Source organism: Micropterus dolomieu, linkage group LG21 (assembly GCF_021292245.1).
Source record: "Micropterus dolomieu isolate WLL.071019.BEF.003 ecotype Adirondacks linkage group LG21, ASM2129224v1, whole genome shotgun sequence".
NCBI classification, from domain to species: Eukaryota; Metazoa; Chordata; class Actinopteri; order Centrarchiformes; family Centrarchidae; genus Micropterus; species Micropterus dolomieu.
This window is the reverse complement of record NC_060170.1, coordinates 29,947,642-29,966,186: the sequence shown is the minus strand read 5'-3', so window position 1 is coordinate 29,966,186 and position 18,545 is coordinate 29,947,642. Positions and strand designations below refer to the sequence as shown.

Below are 18,545 nucleotides of genomic sequence, written 5' to 3'. Positions count from 1 at the left end.
CGCAGAGTTACTTGCCCTCTGGACTGTGGGTAAAGCAGCAGGCCCTGTGTGGTTATGGGTGGCATTATTAAGTTCTCCATGCTCACAGTACCAGGCAATGTAAAGTGGCATCTCACACGGTGAGTAATGAACTGTGCCAGAGTGGAAGCAGGAGGGATGACAGCCAAAGAGGCCTCCTTGGCAGCCACTAACCTGGGCATCCACCAATTTATCATCCCCTAGAACCAATCCACCAATGCTGCGCTGCCATTTGTCATTAATTATGCTAATAAGGACACCATTACTCTCCTGATGAAATAGCCGACTGTTATTAGTATAATGCGTTTACAGTTTGATACATATGCATTTGCTTATTAGTTTTACTGTGTGTGGATTAGCGGACTTTAAAGAGATATTTTCCATTACTTAAATAAAACTGTAACACTATGCACTTTGAAAATACTGCTACAGAGGAGCCCAGGACTTTTCTGTACACACTAATTGACTATTATGAAATGACAAACCAACTGTTTCATAATCAGCCACCCTATATATAAATAAAATAAAAATGGCCTCATCTATGTAAAGACGCTGATGTGTTTGAACTTTTTCACAGCAGACTTCATGGCTCTAAGCAAACCAGTCTGAGCAGAACTATTTAATATAGCTTCTGGGAGCCCCAGATGCCCTTTTCCAAAACGACTTCATTCCCAGAATCTCATTGTGCTTTCTAAATCACACCACAGTATGTATTAGAAGATCATTAATTACAAACTTAACAAGTCAGCAGAGCCATTAAAAGATCTTTAAGGCATATTTGACCATAAATCTCCTTAAACTATATTTAATGACTGGATTTTTGTGAAATATTTTTTATCAAGTTCTAATTAGATGTGTGATAACAAACCCTGCTGTACATGGGGCAAATGAGGGAGCCGTGACAGGCCCATCCATTGAGGCTGTCCACGTCTGGACACTGAAACTAATGGAGCACTGCTTCTATCTCAGGGATGGATAGAAAGCAATGAGGGATGAGACTCCAGAGTCCAGTCTGGCCTGCAAATGCAAAGCCATTTGAAGTCTCTTATTTGACTGTAATAAAGGTCCAAAAATGCCTGAGGGCCTCCAGTCAGAAGTTCCATTACGATTCATTCAGGATTGATCCCCCAAATACTTAATGGCACCATCATGTTGGGATCGATCATGTTTTGAAAATAACCTTGATAGTCCAATTGGTTTTTTGTCATGTAAGTGGGATACATGCCAACAGGATTTCATTTAGAAGGTATTTTACCTGTTAATATCCAACGGTGTATTTTGACCGAGGAGATGTACAAATTAGGCTGCGGTGTTGTTTTTTTAATATTTGACTTTAAATGTAGTTTTCTGAACAAAAACAACAACACACAAATCCAGAATCACAAAAAACTATTTGTCTGAACAAATGTGACCAAATTAACATATTCCAAGATAAAGATAAAATACTGTCCAAACTATTTTCTCGACAAAGAAATGAAGCTTGTGTTGAAGTTAGAAAACGATTATGAGTCATATTTCTTGCAGATCCAGGAAAAAAATAAACAATAGGGAGAATTACATCCATGTCCCATCCAGACCTCTGCACAGCAACAATATATGACTGGATGTCACTCCATTCTGGATAACTCTCCTAACATCTCTCTTACCTTCTTGTTTTTGTCTTTTCTGCATAGATTTTTGTTCATAGCATGCTAGAGTGTATTTTGGCCAGTTGTTTAATTCACTTCTGCAGTATTCACCTGAAAACATTGAAACTATGCTGCTATTTCTATCTGGAAAATACAGAAAGCGCTAAAACTTAAATCTGAATTAAAAATTTTAAAAATTATTAAGGGGAAATTCAACACTCCTTTATATCATTAACTGCTGGAGTAGTAAACAATTTGAAGATGTGTGTGTGTGTGTGTGTGTGTGTGTGTGTGTGTGTGTGTGTGTGTGTGAGTGTGTGAGTGTACATTACGTGTAAACAGTATTTTCCCATTGAACCCCCTGCTCTCCCTATTTCGCCTTTTGCTGACCAAGGGAATTAAGAAGCAAAACGTGGGTTTTAAGAGCGTTCCTTTCATGTCTTGATGTAAGCTTTGGCATTACTTCAGACATCAAGATCGGTTTCATAGAAATCCCATTCCATCTAAAGTAAAAGCTCGGCAGTAAATCTGCCCTATACTCCCCCATAACACTTCTATAAATGATTCATTCAGCTCAGTTTAGCTGATGCAAAACAGAATGTTAGTGAGTTGTGGATGGAGCATGAGCTGCAAGTGGAGGACCAACCCCGCTGCTTAGTAATTTCATCAATCTCTGGGAGAAAAAGAGAGGAGAAAAGAGAAAGAAGAGAACAGCGTACACTAATAATAACTTTTGTGTCACTATCCAGAGGTCATGTTTTTTAATCCCTCAGCCTAAAGAATTGTGTTATTTTAAAATATAACCCCAGCGGTGCCGAAGCAGTTGAGATCCATCACAGTTTGAGATAAGAGCCGGATGATCTCCTCCTTCTGCACAGCCTCGCCCAGAACCACACAGGGAGATAAGATGGAACTTTTGTTTGAAACCTGATGAGAACCCTCTTAATGAAAGTGCTGCGCCAAAAATAATCTTTTTTCTCCATGTTAGTCAATCAAGAAATGGTGTAGTTGGGGGAAAAAAGAGGAGAAAGAAAGTAATTTTGCATAATCAGTGAGCACCATCTGGAACAATTAACCAAATTCCACAGAACTCAGAGGATCAGTCATATTGGCTTATTAAAGATCCAGAATTATACAAGTAATAAATCCTTGGAAAAACGAAGCGTACCCCTGCCTGTCACGACTATTTTAACTTCAAATACAGTGGAATACTTGATAAGGCTGAAAAGAGGAGATTAATATATGCAAATTATGTCGAGCATTTAAAAGCCCCCCAACAACTGTCTCGGTTTTTTTTCTGTCTCTTATTACAGGGCTTTATGTTTTATTCATACACCAACTCACCTGTCATTTCATAAGCTATAATATTATGAGGGTATTATTAAACAGCATAAAGTGGAGCTTTAATTGGAAAGCTCCATTGCATTTTCCAATTATTTGCAGCAAATTAAAAGCAGATGCACATAGTTTAATAAGAATTCTAATATTGTTTCCTGAAAATCAAAAATCAATGTCATCCTGCCAAGATATTTTGCAAACCCAAGTTAATTTTGAGTCTCCTATTTTTTTCCTCCTCCTCTGAAGGATGAACTGTCTCGTGTCTGTTAATTGAAGTTCTTCTAATGGATAGGGAAATAATTGCTCTCCATATTACGTTAGATCAGGGCCAATGTCAGGATTTATTTTTGATTAATGCAGTAGATATGTAAATGTATTACTTTTATTACGTTTACCTTTTTTATCAGGTGGATGTCTGCTGAATACTATATGTTGTTTTGTAGGTAATGAAGAGGGACTGCAATGCAACAGACTCAGTGTCACGTCACGTCACACAGTTTTAGACTTTTTTCAATACATTTACATTTATTTTCTCTCAAACATATACCTTTTAGCCACATTTCATGAGAGCAAGTTTAATTACCTTTAAAATATCCTGCTTTTCTGTCAATGTATGAATAGCAGACCTAATTGGCAAAGGGACTTGGCATGGATCAAAGCAACGTGGTGAAGAAAAGCAAAGGTTGGGGCTGCGATGAAAACTTGATAACTTTTCAAATGAGCTTGAACTGTCAAGTGAAAAAGGGCTGCAAAATAAATGTGAATTAGTTTTTAATATTCTGGTAATAAACGTCAAAGCGCCTGCACATCACATCTGTACATGATGTGACTGCAGATGACAGATTTCCCAGACATGTTACCTCTCCTCCCCTCAACTCGGTCTTTTTTTTTGTGGGGTTTTTGTTTTGTTGGGAAGTGACGGAGGGTTTAATCAAGAAAGCAGGCAATTCATCAATCCTAAAGAAGGCGCCTGTACAACCCTGACAGAGCGCACATGGTTTTAGACCAACTCGAACCTGGCCAGCTGTCAGCCCACACACACACACGCGTACACACGCAAGCACCCATGCACCCACACACACACACACACACACACACACACACACACCAGAGCTACCACCGCTAACAATTAACACAAATAGGCTGTCGGCTACGACCTCACACTTGGTCTGCAGGCTATCACATTGTTAATGAAGGGAAAGTTGCGTTCTCTCACATTCACAGTGTGATGCTGAAAGGCTGACGAGTACACAGTCTCTAGCAATAAAGCCAAGAACCATCTCAGGCTAACTCCATTATCCTCTTTTCTTTAAAATCTCACCAGCTCAGGAAGGGACACATAAAGGTAGAAGAAAGAGGGAGTCTGTACAGCTGTGAAGGACAGTTTTCTGGAGATAAATGATGACTGCTGGCAGCCTACTGTACAGTATGTGCATGTTCTTCACTGTCACTCAAACCCTGTCCCAGTGGAGGAATCCCACACCCAGTGTCACAAACCACTCAGCTGTGTGTTAATGTCTACTCCTTCAGGGCCACATTTTGCACAGTTGTCTTGACTAACTTATAATACGACTGTCATACCAACACAATGATGTATTAATCATTTTTTTTGTCAATTATTCTGCTTTGCTTTTTTGGGGGGGCATACAGAAAAAGAAAAAAGTGACTTTAAAATTCAAATTGATTGTTTCTGTATGCAGTTCTATCATGTGCACTTCGGCAATTGTTTAATAGGCAGGTTCATATTAAATAAGGAAGGGTGTAACATGGCCATAGCCTGGGTGTGCCTCTGTTGAGCAGCAGGAGGAATCCTCACCACATGGTGTCTCTCTCCAGCTGGATAAAAACCCGCCTGCCTCATTCGCCTCGTGTGGATCACATGCTCTTTAAGGCTAGAGCGTCTCAGCCGGCTCTGACTCTGTGGCTCTGAGGCTGTCATAGCTAAGCTCTGCTTCCTAACGAATTAGCCTTTCTTCTGTTTTAGTCCCGGAGCATTGTACTATAGTTGAGTTTCTCCCTGAGAAAGAGAAGGGAATTCGTCCAGTGCATGCACGGTACATATGTAAGTATGGCATGTGATGGATCATCTTTGACAGCTGTTAAATGTTCTCTTGAGTGTAATGCGCAGCTCCTCTGGGAAGTCACGTTCGCTCAGATAAGCAAAGCTCTGTACAGTATACATCAGTGAGGAGATCTAGACACAGAATGTTAATAGATCAAGTACCAGAGGAGCTGCATTTAAGTACAGGTGGAGACAAAGCAAGACATTCAGTGTACATAGAAAGCACAAGTACAAGTATTGAACCTTTAGTAGTGAGTGGGCTAAAAGTAAGGGATCTACAGATTTAATGTATCTTAGGCAAACTATTAAATTCCTCTAACTGTCTAAAGTGACTGTCATAAATGGTACTGACTAAAGTGTGAGACGGTATACCTGTCATGGTGTAGTTCCCACTGCTCTGGTGCTCATAATCCGGCCTGCTCGTGGTCTTCCTGCTGGCAGAAAGAAAGCAGCAATGTTCTCTCAACTGGTCAGTACTGTTTTATCGACCATCATGTTAAAAACATACAAAATGCACATACACTTTGTATTGAACAATGACAATTATGTTCTAAGGCACATTGCTCGGACATTAAAATACAATGCAGGAGAATATATTTAGCATGGAAGCTCCCTCCTTATAAAAAAGCTTTTTTATCTGTCTAAAGGCAAAACAGAACACTGAAATAACAGGATGAATCTGAAGAGGAGAAATATGGTAAAAGTTAAACCATGCCTCAGCTGCCCAGGGGCTTGAACAGACCTTTAACGGGGGTTTGAAGCAGGATCTTGTTAATTCTGGAGGTACTGAGAGATTCCATTATTCAAGGGAAGTCTGTTTTTTTTTCTTTTTTTTCCTCTGTTTCATGGCCTTGTATTACAGAAAACAGCACAGAATGCACTTTGTGGGCAGTTGAAGTTAACAAACCATATAAGATTGAAATCCTCATCAATCAAGCTATCATGAATCACACCCTGTGACTCACCCCTACGGATCGATAAATCCACAGCAAGCAGGGGGGAAAAAAAATCACCGCTTCAAGAGAACTGCATAACATGACATGCTCTGAAGGTAAAATGAGCTCCAGGATGGAATTATAAAACAAATGATCTTATAATGATAATGCAAAGTAGTTGGCAATATCATTAAATAGGGAATTGCTTTGATTAGAGGACACACTGGCATAACAGCTTGTTGGTAAAGAACAAGGAAGATAAGAAGAATAAGACAGTGTTGAATTATAAAAAGACAAGACAGATTTTGGGGGTGAGCAGGTGTGAAGTTGCAAATAATAAAGTATGTTTTGTGTATCATGTTCTGTATTTGATCTGTTTATGGATAACATAATAATTCGTCCCTTGCAGAGGATATAAAATCTAAATTCTTAAAATTTAAGACTAAAGGCAGATCTGCATATTCCAAGGGTGCTGTGCATGAGTTGTGGCTTTCAAAGCCTTATCTCTTCGGATGAGATAAATAAATGCAATAATTTCCATCAAGAGCAATAAAACAAGACTTCTGACAGGCTGTGGTATTTATGAGCTGAAGCCTGCAACTCAGATTTATTTGCAATGAAAGGGTCGACTTTTCTCCTCCTCATTTACATCAGCATTTGGCCATGTTAAATCCAGGCCAATGGTGAATTTTTAAAAGGTTGGCATCAATCTTGTGGGAACAATTGCCATATTCGAGGCAGACTTCTTTTACCTCTCAAAGGTTGATTCCACTGCTGAGGAAGAAAGGTACACATCTTTCAAAGCATAGAGACATACCATGGACTGATAAAGTGGTGGTGGGGGGGGGGGGGGGGGGGGGGGGGGGGGGGGGGGGGGGGGGGGGTTGAATGTTTTTGTAAGGTGTCTGCATTTGCATTGTTAAATTAGTACTGAGAAGAAACAACACATAAAGTATGAAGACTGGCTATTTATCTATGTATCTGAAAAAGTGAAAGCAGTACTTAAAATCCCAAAGACTGTGTGAAACCAGGGAAATGTGCTCATGAAATGTTTTTCTTCAGGCAACCTCCAGGGTTGCTTTTTCCATCTGTTTGAAACACAAAATTGTCTCAATCCAAATTGGTGATTTCTAAATACAATTTTAGGTGCATTGGAGAGAGTAACATATGGCAAATCAATTAGACAACTAATTCTTAAAACAAAAACATGGCAAGTGCATTTGCTAATCAACAGCAGCGTTGGGGCTCATATTATGTCGGCCACTGGAGTTTTGACAACAATTAATCCTCATTTCAGGCAAGGAGAGCCATATTGACACATAATCCTAATTTGAATATTCAATTATAGTGTAGTTCCTCATCAAATTAGAGTAAAACTGGGAACACGGCCTGAAAGATTTACACAATTACAACTCAGATCAAGAGTCTTATGTTCCCATGAAATCTGCCAGAGTTAAAATCATATTAGTGTGGCAAAGCAAACCACGACACTGAGGATTACTTGACAATATGAATTACACATTTTTTGTATGGTGTTCTTTAAGTTGTTCCACATGGAATAAGGAAAAGAGTTGTCTGTGTTAGAAGAAAAGAGAAAGTGGGTGAGACAGTGGGGACAGGCAAGCAGTAGTCAGTGGAGAGGTAAGATGAGGATGAGAGTAATATCACTGAAGAGCCAGAGCTGCGATACAGAGAGCTGGAAGCTCTTGTTTTGACACACATCCAGCCTTTCCCGTGACAACATCTCCACACCTTCCTCTACGTGCCGACAGTGCTGCTTTGTGGGAGCTGCTTTCTCACCCATCATTATCCTCCTTTAAGCTCAGTGTCAGGTATTGAAAAGAGGATCTCTCTGAATATGGCGGCAAAAATCACTGAACAGTCTGAGCCCATCAGATCTTAGCTGATCATTCGATCATTCCTGGCACCTCTCTGCATTCCTTCACTTGATCTCCGCTACTTTTTGCAACTTTTCTGAACACAACAAAGTAATAAGTAAGATTGAGCTGAGAGTGATTGTTCTTCAGCACTTCAGATGGAAGATCTGTCAGGCGACACACTGACAGTCACGGTGTCTCTTTCCCTCAAGAGTCGTGTGCAGTGGGAAGTCTTGGTTAACCAGCGAGCAATGAAAGCTGATACAATACTCCCGCAGAGCTGCAGCAATGTGTGGCGTGTCACAGGTAGAAGACAGTGTAATCCCAAAAGTTATTGATATGCATGCCAATTCTGACACTGATAACTCTCTAGGCTTCACGTTTTAAAGAAAAAGACAAAAAAAAAAGGAACTACAGTATGCAATGAAAAAAAAGATACTTGGCCTTGACATTTTTATCGCTGTACAGTTTGATTTAAAAAGTGTCTGTGTGTACAATAGCCTATTATTCTAAGAGAAATGTCAAAAACCTTGATTCTGAGTGAAGCAAAAGAAATTGCAATATTAGGACAAGGCTAATTTATGCTAGCAGTCACTGTAGAGGTCAGATTTCAGCCTCAGCAATGACAGTTTTATCAGGAGAACAAATGGCAGCGTTGGCCAGAAGAAGGAAAGAGGGAGATACTTTACTGGACACATTAAAAGGCTGACCGGATGGTGCAGGTTTTTCACATTATAAAGTCAGGGAGTGGCTGATATGGTTTTTCTTGACAGAGAACAAGCCAAAGTGGTTGACTTCAAGCTGCAGCTATGAATCAAAACAGAATCTGACGCTCGTTGAAACGCTTTAGACAAACTTGATAAAAGAGACATTCATCACACAAGGTTCAAATGCGTTTGCACAGCAGACAGGCCTATACATGAACAGTTTTAGTGGCACGAATAAAAAAAATATTCTAGGTTTCGTGTTTGTCCTTCATCCTTCTTCAATTTATGAAACTTAGTCGAACTAACAAAATAATTATTCCTTTACTTATTCCTAAGATTTATTTTTACGGGGTTTCTGAAGGATTCACCAAATCCAAAATGTTTTTAATACCACACAGAACTTTATTTAATACCTGTTTCACAATTATACCGGCCAAACCAGCAGGACGATATAGCCTTTAATTCTTTATTACCACCTCACTTTTATTCCAGTATTTCTCATCAGTAAATCATTCCTTCATGATAAAATTAATGCAACCTTGACTTGAATAAGTGACAGAAAATGGATGATCTCCATTTCCACCAATCAAAAATTATTCTGCTAATCAATTGGTCGATTGAAAGAAAATTAATTTTGGATCTTTTATTAATCACTTCTCAAACAAAAATACCAAACATGTGCTGGTTTTAGCTTCTTAGATGTAAGGATTTTCTGTTTTTCTTTGTCATATATGATAATCAGATATCTTTGGCGTTTCAACATTTGCCCATTATGAGACAATGGGCTTCCTTTGCTATAGGTCTGATGGTGATGACCAGGACTCTAACTCACAAAAAAGGATTGAACAGCCTCCAATGTGTACAATTCACTGTTGCAACAATCACATTTTTAGTTTCTAAGTGTGTAACGTGTCCCGACAGCCTGCAATCGGATACAAAAACATTTCATAACTAACGTGACTGCCTATAGCAGGCAAGAGAGGAGGAAACTGAACTCAAAACTTTTCAAGACCCGCAGATACCCTGTTTGTAGTGACAACACAATACAAAAACAATTCAAATGCAACACCTAAGCCTTGATGCAATCACTGTGTGCATCCCATAATGATGCAACACCCTGCAGTTACTGTGTACTGCAGCCCTGTGCCGCTGAAAAAAAACCTGATTTGCGGTTTACGTTTGTACACAACTCTAACAAGCTCTCGCTGCCTGAGGCAACTTAACATTTGAGAGGGATCACTGCAGCTTTCAAAATTATAAGGGTCATTAAAAATTTACACATTATTGACTGTATTTAAAACATCTTTTCCACTGACTGTAAAGAGCACTTAAATTTAAGAGGTGCTATTCTCCAAAGGCCATAAAGTTGTTATAGATAGCCCAAAGGAGGCATGGAGGAGAAAATTTGCTCTTGCTGAATATGTGAATAAAGTATAGTGGGGTGCTACTACACTGACAGTTACACTGTAGTACTGTACTTACCTAAGCAATCAGTGAGTTTTGAAGAGCTGTTTATAAATCACTGTCAAACTATCTAATCTGTGACTTTAAAGAAACTACAGACATATTTATAGTTCTACATATGGTTGTCTGAAGTGCATGTAACTACACAGAGAGGATGCCAGATAAATAGTCAAAGAACTGCTGCTGTCTAAATTTCCCGTAGTGCCGTCCTTATGTGTCAGCGCATTATGGATGGAAATACTCTCAAAAGAAGACTCTCTGACTGTGGAATGAATTTTAATGTTAATACAAAAACAGCAGCCTGTGATCTCAGCAGGCATCAGGAGGGGGTGTGAGTCGCTTCGAGGTGCAATTTATTCCAACCTCTGAGCCTCACCAACTTGAAAGTGGGCTTCAAAAGAACGGAGGATTACCGGTAAGAGCTGCAAAGGCGTACACACAGGCCTGAGCCCTCACAATCACTTCAACACATCAAAGATTATTGACCATCGACTTCCAAAATATGGGCAATTCGCAAAACTCTACCCAGTTTGAACTTGGGTTCTGAATTCACGGCTGCCCATTTTATTGTTCTCAGCCCACTGAGTGGCCATGTGAACAGAAGCTCTGTTTTGAATGCGCCTGCTGGCATCCACCGCTCTGGCCTGTTGTGGCTTTTAAGTGTCTTTTACTCAGCCCAGCACAGGATGGCAAAGCATAGCACTTCAAGCTGGCAAACCCATAAGTGCCCCGTGCCAAGCTTCCCTCTCCACAGCAACGCCACACTAAAGGAGTCTCAATTGTTTATTTACAATTTGCTGTGGAAATCCCCAGTTCTTCATTGGGATAAATAATTGAGCTGTTTGATCTGGACACAGTACAAAGGTTTGCTCCATTCACACTGAGGCCTGAGGTGGAGGAAGCCTGAGCAGCATGAGCAGAGGAGGGGACACGCACACTCCAGCATGGCGGAGATCTTGGAGCTCTCCTCCCTTCCTCTGCAGCTGTCGCTCGCTCTCCGGGCTACATCTCCTCCTCTTTGTCTGCACAGTACAACACTCCTGTCACCGCAGTCAGACGAGCGACCTGCCTCTGCCTCCTGGGACACACCACAAATAGCAGGAGTTTAGCCCTCATTGAACTCATGTTCTTGTTCAGGGGATCCTGTCTAGTTAGCCTGTCTCTCCGGTTCACCCTCGCTACCTCGTTGTCCAGCCACAACCTTTACAGCAGATTGCCCAGGAGTGATCAATTGCTTGTGTCTTCATTGTCGTACATATGGTACAGAAGCATAACAACAGCTCAAGAGTACACTGGGAGTGAAATAAAAAAAGAAAGCATGAGGAAAGTTAAACTTCGAGAGGCACTGCAGAACAGTGTAGTATGATGTTACCTTGCTGTGTTGGGTGGTGCGTCACTGCAAGCTGTACTGGACATTTCCTGGGACGACTGGTGCTGAGAAACATCACCCTTTCGATACCATATTCCCATATTATTTATCTCACTGTGTAAGAAAGAAGAGGAGACATACAGAGTGTTTAAACAGCTAGGTCAGTAATTATTCATGCAAATTAGAAAGTGGTATATATTTAAAAAAAAAAACTAAAAACTAAAAGAAGTATGGTGATTGATAGAAGATTATAAGATATTTATTTCCACTACAAAATAGCTCACCCTACACAGGTGTAGTTAACAAGATGGTACTTGGACTTCGCAATGATCTGGATGTCATATACAGCCGTCACAGCAGCCGCACGAGGGCTCATTTTCACACAGAGCCTCCTCTTCCTCATGGCAGTTTCCTCTGATGAGTCAGGTACACATGAGGGTGTCAGACAGGAGTTGTTGGTTGTGTATCTGATTCTGTCATCTTTGAGTTTCCGGCTAAAAAAAAAAAGCTATAGACATTTTGAACCTCTAGGAGAAATATATATATATATATTCACAAATTCCACTTATACTTGGCTATTTAGTCATTACCAGTCTCAGAATAAGAGATGAGCTAATATCAGTTTCTGGATGACTTGCTGTGCTCAAAGGGAAATGACTGGCCAGCGGAAATCCACAAAATCCACATGTGTTATTATCATTTTTATCATTTTAGTAGGTAAAATGACAGAATCAAGTGAATCCTCCATCAGCTTTAGTGCACAACGGGGATTTAAACTGGATATTCTAGATAGAAATTCATACATAATGTCACATGTATACATTAAACATGGATTCACATAAAGTAATAAAACATTAAATTACACCATAGCCAAACAAAACATAATCTCTTTTCTTCATTCTGGCAAAAAACAGCATTGCCATGCTTTCTTATATTGCATCTGTGCCTCGCTCATTTATTTCCCCTGCAACACTAGAAAGTGCAGTGTAAATGTAATGATAATAAAAATAATAAACAAGCTGTCCTCACTACCCACACCAAAATATTATTACATTTCCAAGGCATGGATAGCAAGGGGGAAATACATAGCACTCAAAAAGCACTAAAGCATTGGGGAATGCATTTCATTAATATTAGATAACCCCCATCCACTCGTCCTCTCCCCAAATAAATACATAAATAAATAAGCCCCTCATAAAGAAAAGCACAGCTCCAGCTGAGATAAACAATGACTCATGATTCTCTTCTCTTGTACCTCCAGGGCAAAATGTTTATTTTATTCCCACAGTCTGCCATAAATTAAGCTAACCTGCACCCATAAAACATTCACTATCTCAAGCAAAGCTGCCCCTGAGGACCTCCGCATAAGCTGGTCGAAGAGTGAAAAAACAAGAAGAGGGGGGGAGCGAGCCTGTGGTTGATATTGACTGTTTACTTACTTGTGTCCACGGTTTCTTCCACAGGTGTGAAGCCCTCTGGCAACGCGTCCTTAATGTCAATCACCTTCATATCCGCAACAACGTCAGGCCCCTAAAAGACAGAGCAAAGGCAGGGAATGTAAAGTGATGTATGCAAATTCAACTTTTAAAAGGACAGAGAGCAAGAAAAAGAAAAGGTTAGTAATTTTTTGTAGGACTTGGGAAAGAAAATGTAGAGATAATAAGAGTCAATGATTTACTAAAAGCTCGGGATGTCTCTAAGGAGAAGGGTTGACAAAATAGCTGAAGTAATTACTCTCTAATAGCTTTTTTTTTTACAATGAGAGAATGCATCTGTGAACTTGTAATGACTCTCAGCCTTTTGGCGAGAAGCTGTGGGATGATGGGAGGCAGAGCAGCCAGTCTAATCAACAGAATGGGACTGGTTTAAAACAATCAGGGACTGTGTAGTTGACATTTTCAAGCATGACTCTTCCCTGCCTCCCATTACATTTTCATTTTTTGCCATAATAAATTGCAATAATACACAGCGGCAGTAGAGAGTGGGGCGAGCCAGGCGTGACTTGATGCGTCCGAAAAGGCTGGATTTCACTGCTACTGTTGCCCGACAGTCATTACCATTAGAGACATTTTTTATTCATAGTTTTTATACTGACTTAAGGAGGAATATGGATGAATGTTATTACTATGCATGGAACCTTTTTTAGTGTTTTCCCTTTTTCTGGAGAGATTTCTTCCATCAGGGCCTGACAAAAAGGGGCTTTCTACCTCCAACATAGAGTATGATAAATCACAAACTATTTACTCCCCTCAGCCCTCTTCGTAATTCAGAGGCTAATTTTACAGAATCTGTTTTTGTCATAGACAATTACAGTGGGAGTTCCATTGACTGGCAGACAAAATAGCCTTTGTTGATGGCTCTGTCATGTTTTATTTGTGTCAAAGTCTTTAAAACAATCTGGACACAGATTTTAAGATAATATACAGGAACTAGGGAAAGGCTATTTGTATGCTATGTACTAAACTGAGGACCAAATTGAGCTCAAGCACGAGGCAGCCGCTGCCAAGTTGCCTGGCTTTTAGAGGACATACTGTAAAAAAAATTTCAAAAAAAAGGACCTGTCCTAAAATTGAGCTGATGCAAAATAATAACAAAAAATTTGTTGCAACAGTGTCTGCAATATATATCTGCAACCAATGGAAACAAATTAATTGATAGCCAATAGCTGTATGAGCTGAGGTTAGACAGGTTGATAATCCTGGAGATGTAAGCAGGTGTATTTATGGCCATAGAGCAGCTGACAGGCTTGCAACAACACATGAGCTGCAGGCTACAGGCAGGGGATGAGTCCAAAAATGACCCAACAGCATTATGAGAAACATTCAAAGATCATTTCAGCCACAGAAGAAAATTGGGTGCTCTATTTATAGCACAATCATACTGAAATGTGCTTTTTACAGGATAATTTCTTACATTTCTTAAAAAGAAGTATTTTCATATTCACAATTATTTGTGCATGATCTTTCAAAAGGCACTGGTTGGAAACCATTTTCTCTACAGGGACGCTGTTGATTGAATAAATTGGAATTGTTAAAATACAGCTCATTGTTATTTCATGAATAAACATAAATAATATCCTCAGGAGGACGTAAAACATTAAAAATATCTCATCAAGGTATTATTCATGTGGAATATGTATGCAAATTCCTTATATGTAAAAGTTCAAAACTGCACGGCCAACGCTGGCCTTTTTAAATGGGACATTCACTGATCAAAGTGCAAAGTGCATAAAGATATTCTGTCAGGAGAAAACTGAGCTAATAACCGCTGGCAAACAAAAAAGGTAAGTGAGATAGGTAAGATAGGTGCAGAATACGTACGGGAAGGGAGAAGTTTACATTCACACTTACAGTTTTTCTGGTGAAACAGAGGTAGCGAGTGACCTTGGATTTGAATAAGCCGTCCTTCCGCAGGTCGGCGTCAGAGCCATCTGTTGTTTGTGCAACCTACATGAAAAAAAACAGAGAAAAAACAAGGAGAAAAAAAAAACATGCAGGAGGTGGGATAAAGTTAATGTATGTATGCCATGAGCGTGTTTCTTTTGCCTCTTCCTTTGCATACTAGCCTTAATTAACGCTTGCCAACACTAGCGCTCCATCTCATTAGTGCTCTGCGTGGGTAAAGGAGTCTTAGCCTCCAAAAAGGTGGCTAAAAATATCATCCCTCGGGACCAGGCTGATTAAAGATGCCCTGACAAGGATCTGCTCTAATAAGGAAACCAAACTTCAATGTGCTTCTGTGGGAAAGCAGGGATTATATTTGGGGTAAATGTGGAATGTCTCTTTTTTAAAAACCTGCTGTAGTATCCTTTGAGCACGACACAGGTAAACTGAGAACATTGCACATGCACCTTAAGTAGTTTTACTGCTCTACCCCCCATGTGCATCTTTCTGTTATTTAACGAGACAAGTCTTCTGAGAATAAATTACTGAGGATTTGAAGCAATTTCATGCGTATGCCTTAATAAGTCTAAATCCAAAGACCTAAGCAGCTTGTCCTTGTCCAATAGGCTCATTCATAGTTGTAAATGATCAGTGGAGCCAGTATAAAAAATAGACTGCATCATATTGACAGCATGTGGGCAACACGAGTTAAGCTCAAGGTCCAACACTACATTGCTATGTAAATGTAGGTATGCAGGGCAGAATGATAAAGCAAAATATAACCTGCAGACTGCATCACATACACTCCTGTCGTTCCAGCAAATATGCTTGGCTGAAGCGTCATGTTCCATTGGCTATCATGTGAGAATCACCTAAATAACTGCCAGAGTTATTTTCTAAAGGGATCCTTTACAAAGAAGAGTCAATCTAATGAGGTTCATTCAAATGAAGAAGTCATAGATCTCTGCACCCACCCACACACATTACCCCCTTGACAATAATGATGAATGACCTCGGTGACTGGGTGGGGAAAACATGGCATGGGGAGATTCATGAAAAACCACCACTGACTAGATGGGATGAGAGCGGAGACTAGACTGGGGAACAGAGATAGATAGTGGGATGAGAGAGAGAGAAAGAGCAGAAGATGAGCCGGGAGAGGGATTGCAGGGCGTCTCCAACAGCAGTTCCATGAAAGGTCCCAGAAGGAGCCTATACATCACCAGCCTCCCTCTTCCTTACAAGACAACCCGTCTTGGCCACTTTTTCCAGGTCAGTAGCCAGCGCATCCTGTCAGCGTAAACAAAGGGCTCGCTTTGTGAAACCCAAAGTCAAGTTGAGGAGTAACGAGGGCACGGTCCTCCTAGGAGGCACCTCAGGCATCATCCTGCCACAGCCGCCGGCAGCAAGGATGCGATGCAGCTTGAATGTGAAATGCCAACTGCTGAGCCACGGCAGAAAAGGCATGTGTAAAGTTAAGATGGCTCTTCTCTCACGCTCGTGAGTCTGCCACTGTATGGCTCCATCATTACACAGCCTTCAATGAGAAGAACGCCACATGTCTGATAGGAGACGTCATGTCTCTGATATTGAAATATGGTTGTATCATTTGATTTACAATGCAATGACAGATTCAACTGCCACTTCCTAAATCTAAAGCTTACAGTTATGAAACAAAGTCTTTAGGGGGTGCTGAATACTCCTATAAAAGATCTCTGGAGACAGACACCACCAGCAAGTTACTATGAAGCACTGAGAGGCACAGCTGTTAATAAAAAAATATAAAAGGCATACAATAAAAATTCTCAGGGGAATGAAACCAGGTGCAGAAAACATATGAGAGACACAGGGAAAGAATCAGTCCCTTCAAAGAAGAACAAAAACACTGAAGAGAGAATAATGTTTTGGATCCTTTCTCTCAAGTGAAAATAGATAAACTGACTAATGACTATATATTAAAGAACTAAAGCAGCAGTTACTTTGAAAATGTTCTGTGACATTCGCTAATAGTTTGACGTTTTGGGAAATGCGCTTACTTGCTGAGATTCAGATGAAAAGACTGATATAACTCTCAAGTATGTGCATTTAGTGTGGAGCTAACGTTACATCCGTGGAGTGATCAGCCTAGCTTAGCTAAAGCTAAAGAGTGGAATCAGGCGGAAACAGCTAGCTTGGCTCTAAGTAAAGAAATAAGCCTGCATGCAACTCCAAAGCTCACTTATTAACACACATTAGTTTAACCCCTACAACAACAAAAATGTAATAACAATCAAACCAGCTCTCGGCAAGAAAGCAAATAAGCTTATTTATGTATACATCAAACTATACCTTTAAAGTATGCTCATCTTCAAAAATGGACAAGCAGTTATTATGCATGTGAACTAAGACATTCTAGCTAATCATAATTTAGTACTAGGCTCCTTCATATAAACATTCAGTAATGAGTTTGAGCAACATGTTGAATGCTCAGGTGAATCTGAAACCCAGGCATTTCCCCGTTGGAACCATTGCACACAGTGTGGGAGTGCATGAGTCTACTTATGGCGTTTGATGTTGGGTGGCTGCTGGTACTTCAGCAAAGCTCCTGATCCCAGTGGAACGGTGTTTGATCTGGGCCTGTGCTCTCTTGTGTTGGAACAACCTGCTCAAGTTCAGAGATGTGAGCGCATCGTATCATAGAGCAAAAGAGTTAATCAGCCCTTTGATCTGCTGTATAAAATGTATGGTAAGTATGGTAAGCAGTCGGTATTAAGGAGGAATCTAAAAGAAGTCTAGTATGAAAGGGGGAAAAAAAATCAATACAGCATAATATGCTGAGACTTCCCCTTCTCAGTGCCGCATTAGTACACCGATGCAGAGTGCTGATATTTTTGTTTGTATTTCAAGTCTGTAGATGAAAGACCACATAGTGATGTTCAAAGGAAGTTCCTGAAGATGGAACAAATGCATTTGAAACAGTGCTTCAGAGTCTGAAAGGCCTTGAATTATATGTCGGAGGCTAACTTGTACTTGACTTTTCATTCAGAGGTATGATTTTGATATTGTATTACCTTGATGAATGATGTTTTTGTTATTTTATTTTACAAAAGAGAACTAACACAGACTGAAATATATCACTAAATATGTATCAAAGATAGGCTTTAAGCAACCTGGAGTGTAGCCCTGTTTTCCTACAAACACGTGTCCTATTAAGGACAAACATGCCACACAGACAGCGATGCCACATTCATGACAAACAAGTACAAGACTACGAGTCTACAGCCAAGCTAGCAGCGTTGTGAGGCTACTTAGGCATTGCAGTGATTTCAGCTAAATGCTAATGTCAGCATGTTAACAAACTCACAATGACAATGCTGAGTTGCTGATGTTTAGTGGGTATGCTTTTTATGATGAAGGAAGTCAGGGACAGGGGATCAATTTAGCATAAATTTGTTCCTATTATATATATATATATATATATACCATTGGTTTATGAACGTGATGATACACGAGAACAAGATGAAAAGATTTTTAACAGTATTTTGAAGAAATATGAAATGCTGAAATATATGAGCGGGGGATTAGAGAATTGGAGCATTAAGCACATTTTCTGCTCCAAGTTATAGTCTAAATGTCTTTATTTATATTGTATATATATATTGTATATATGTATATATATATTGTTTCTTCTGTAGTTAAATTGCATTGCATGTGCACATTTTATTTTGCAAATAAACCTTTCTCAAAGCATTTTCATTTGTTAGTTAAAAGTTCTTGGTGCAAGC

General features: G+C 39.9%; 1 protein-coding gene across 10 annotated transcripts in view; it reads right to left on the bottom strand.

Annotated features, from left to right (window-relative positions):
- mvb12bb (multivesicular body subunit 12Bb) overlaps positions 1-18,545 on the bottom strand; it is a 33,972-nt gene that overhangs the window by 11,272 nt on the left and 4,155 nt on the right. For 5 of the 10 annotated variants that reach the window (XR_006822579.1, XM_046035633.1, XM_046035636.1 and 2 more), the window contains exons 3-7: positions 14,749-14,844; positions 12,838-12,928; positions 11,683-11,812; positions 11,402-11,512; positions 5,419-5,480 (exon numbers count right to left, since the gene is read on the bottom strand). Coding sequence is in view for 8 of the 10 variants with exons in the window: in XM_046035633.1 (XP_045891589.1) it covers positions 5,419-5,480; positions 11,402-11,512; positions 11,683-11,812; positions 12,838-12,928; positions 14,749-14,844 (490 nt within the window). In the remaining 2 variants the exon portion in view is untranslated. Of the gene's footprint in view, positions 1-3,447; positions 5,002-5,418; positions 5,481-10,288; positions 11,108-11,401; positions 11,513-11,682; positions 11,813-12,837; positions 12,929-14,748; positions 14,845-18,545 lie in introns of those variants that run through there. The other 5 variants (XR_006822580.1, XM_046035637.1, XM_046035635.1 and 2 more) reach the window with 3 other exon arrangements.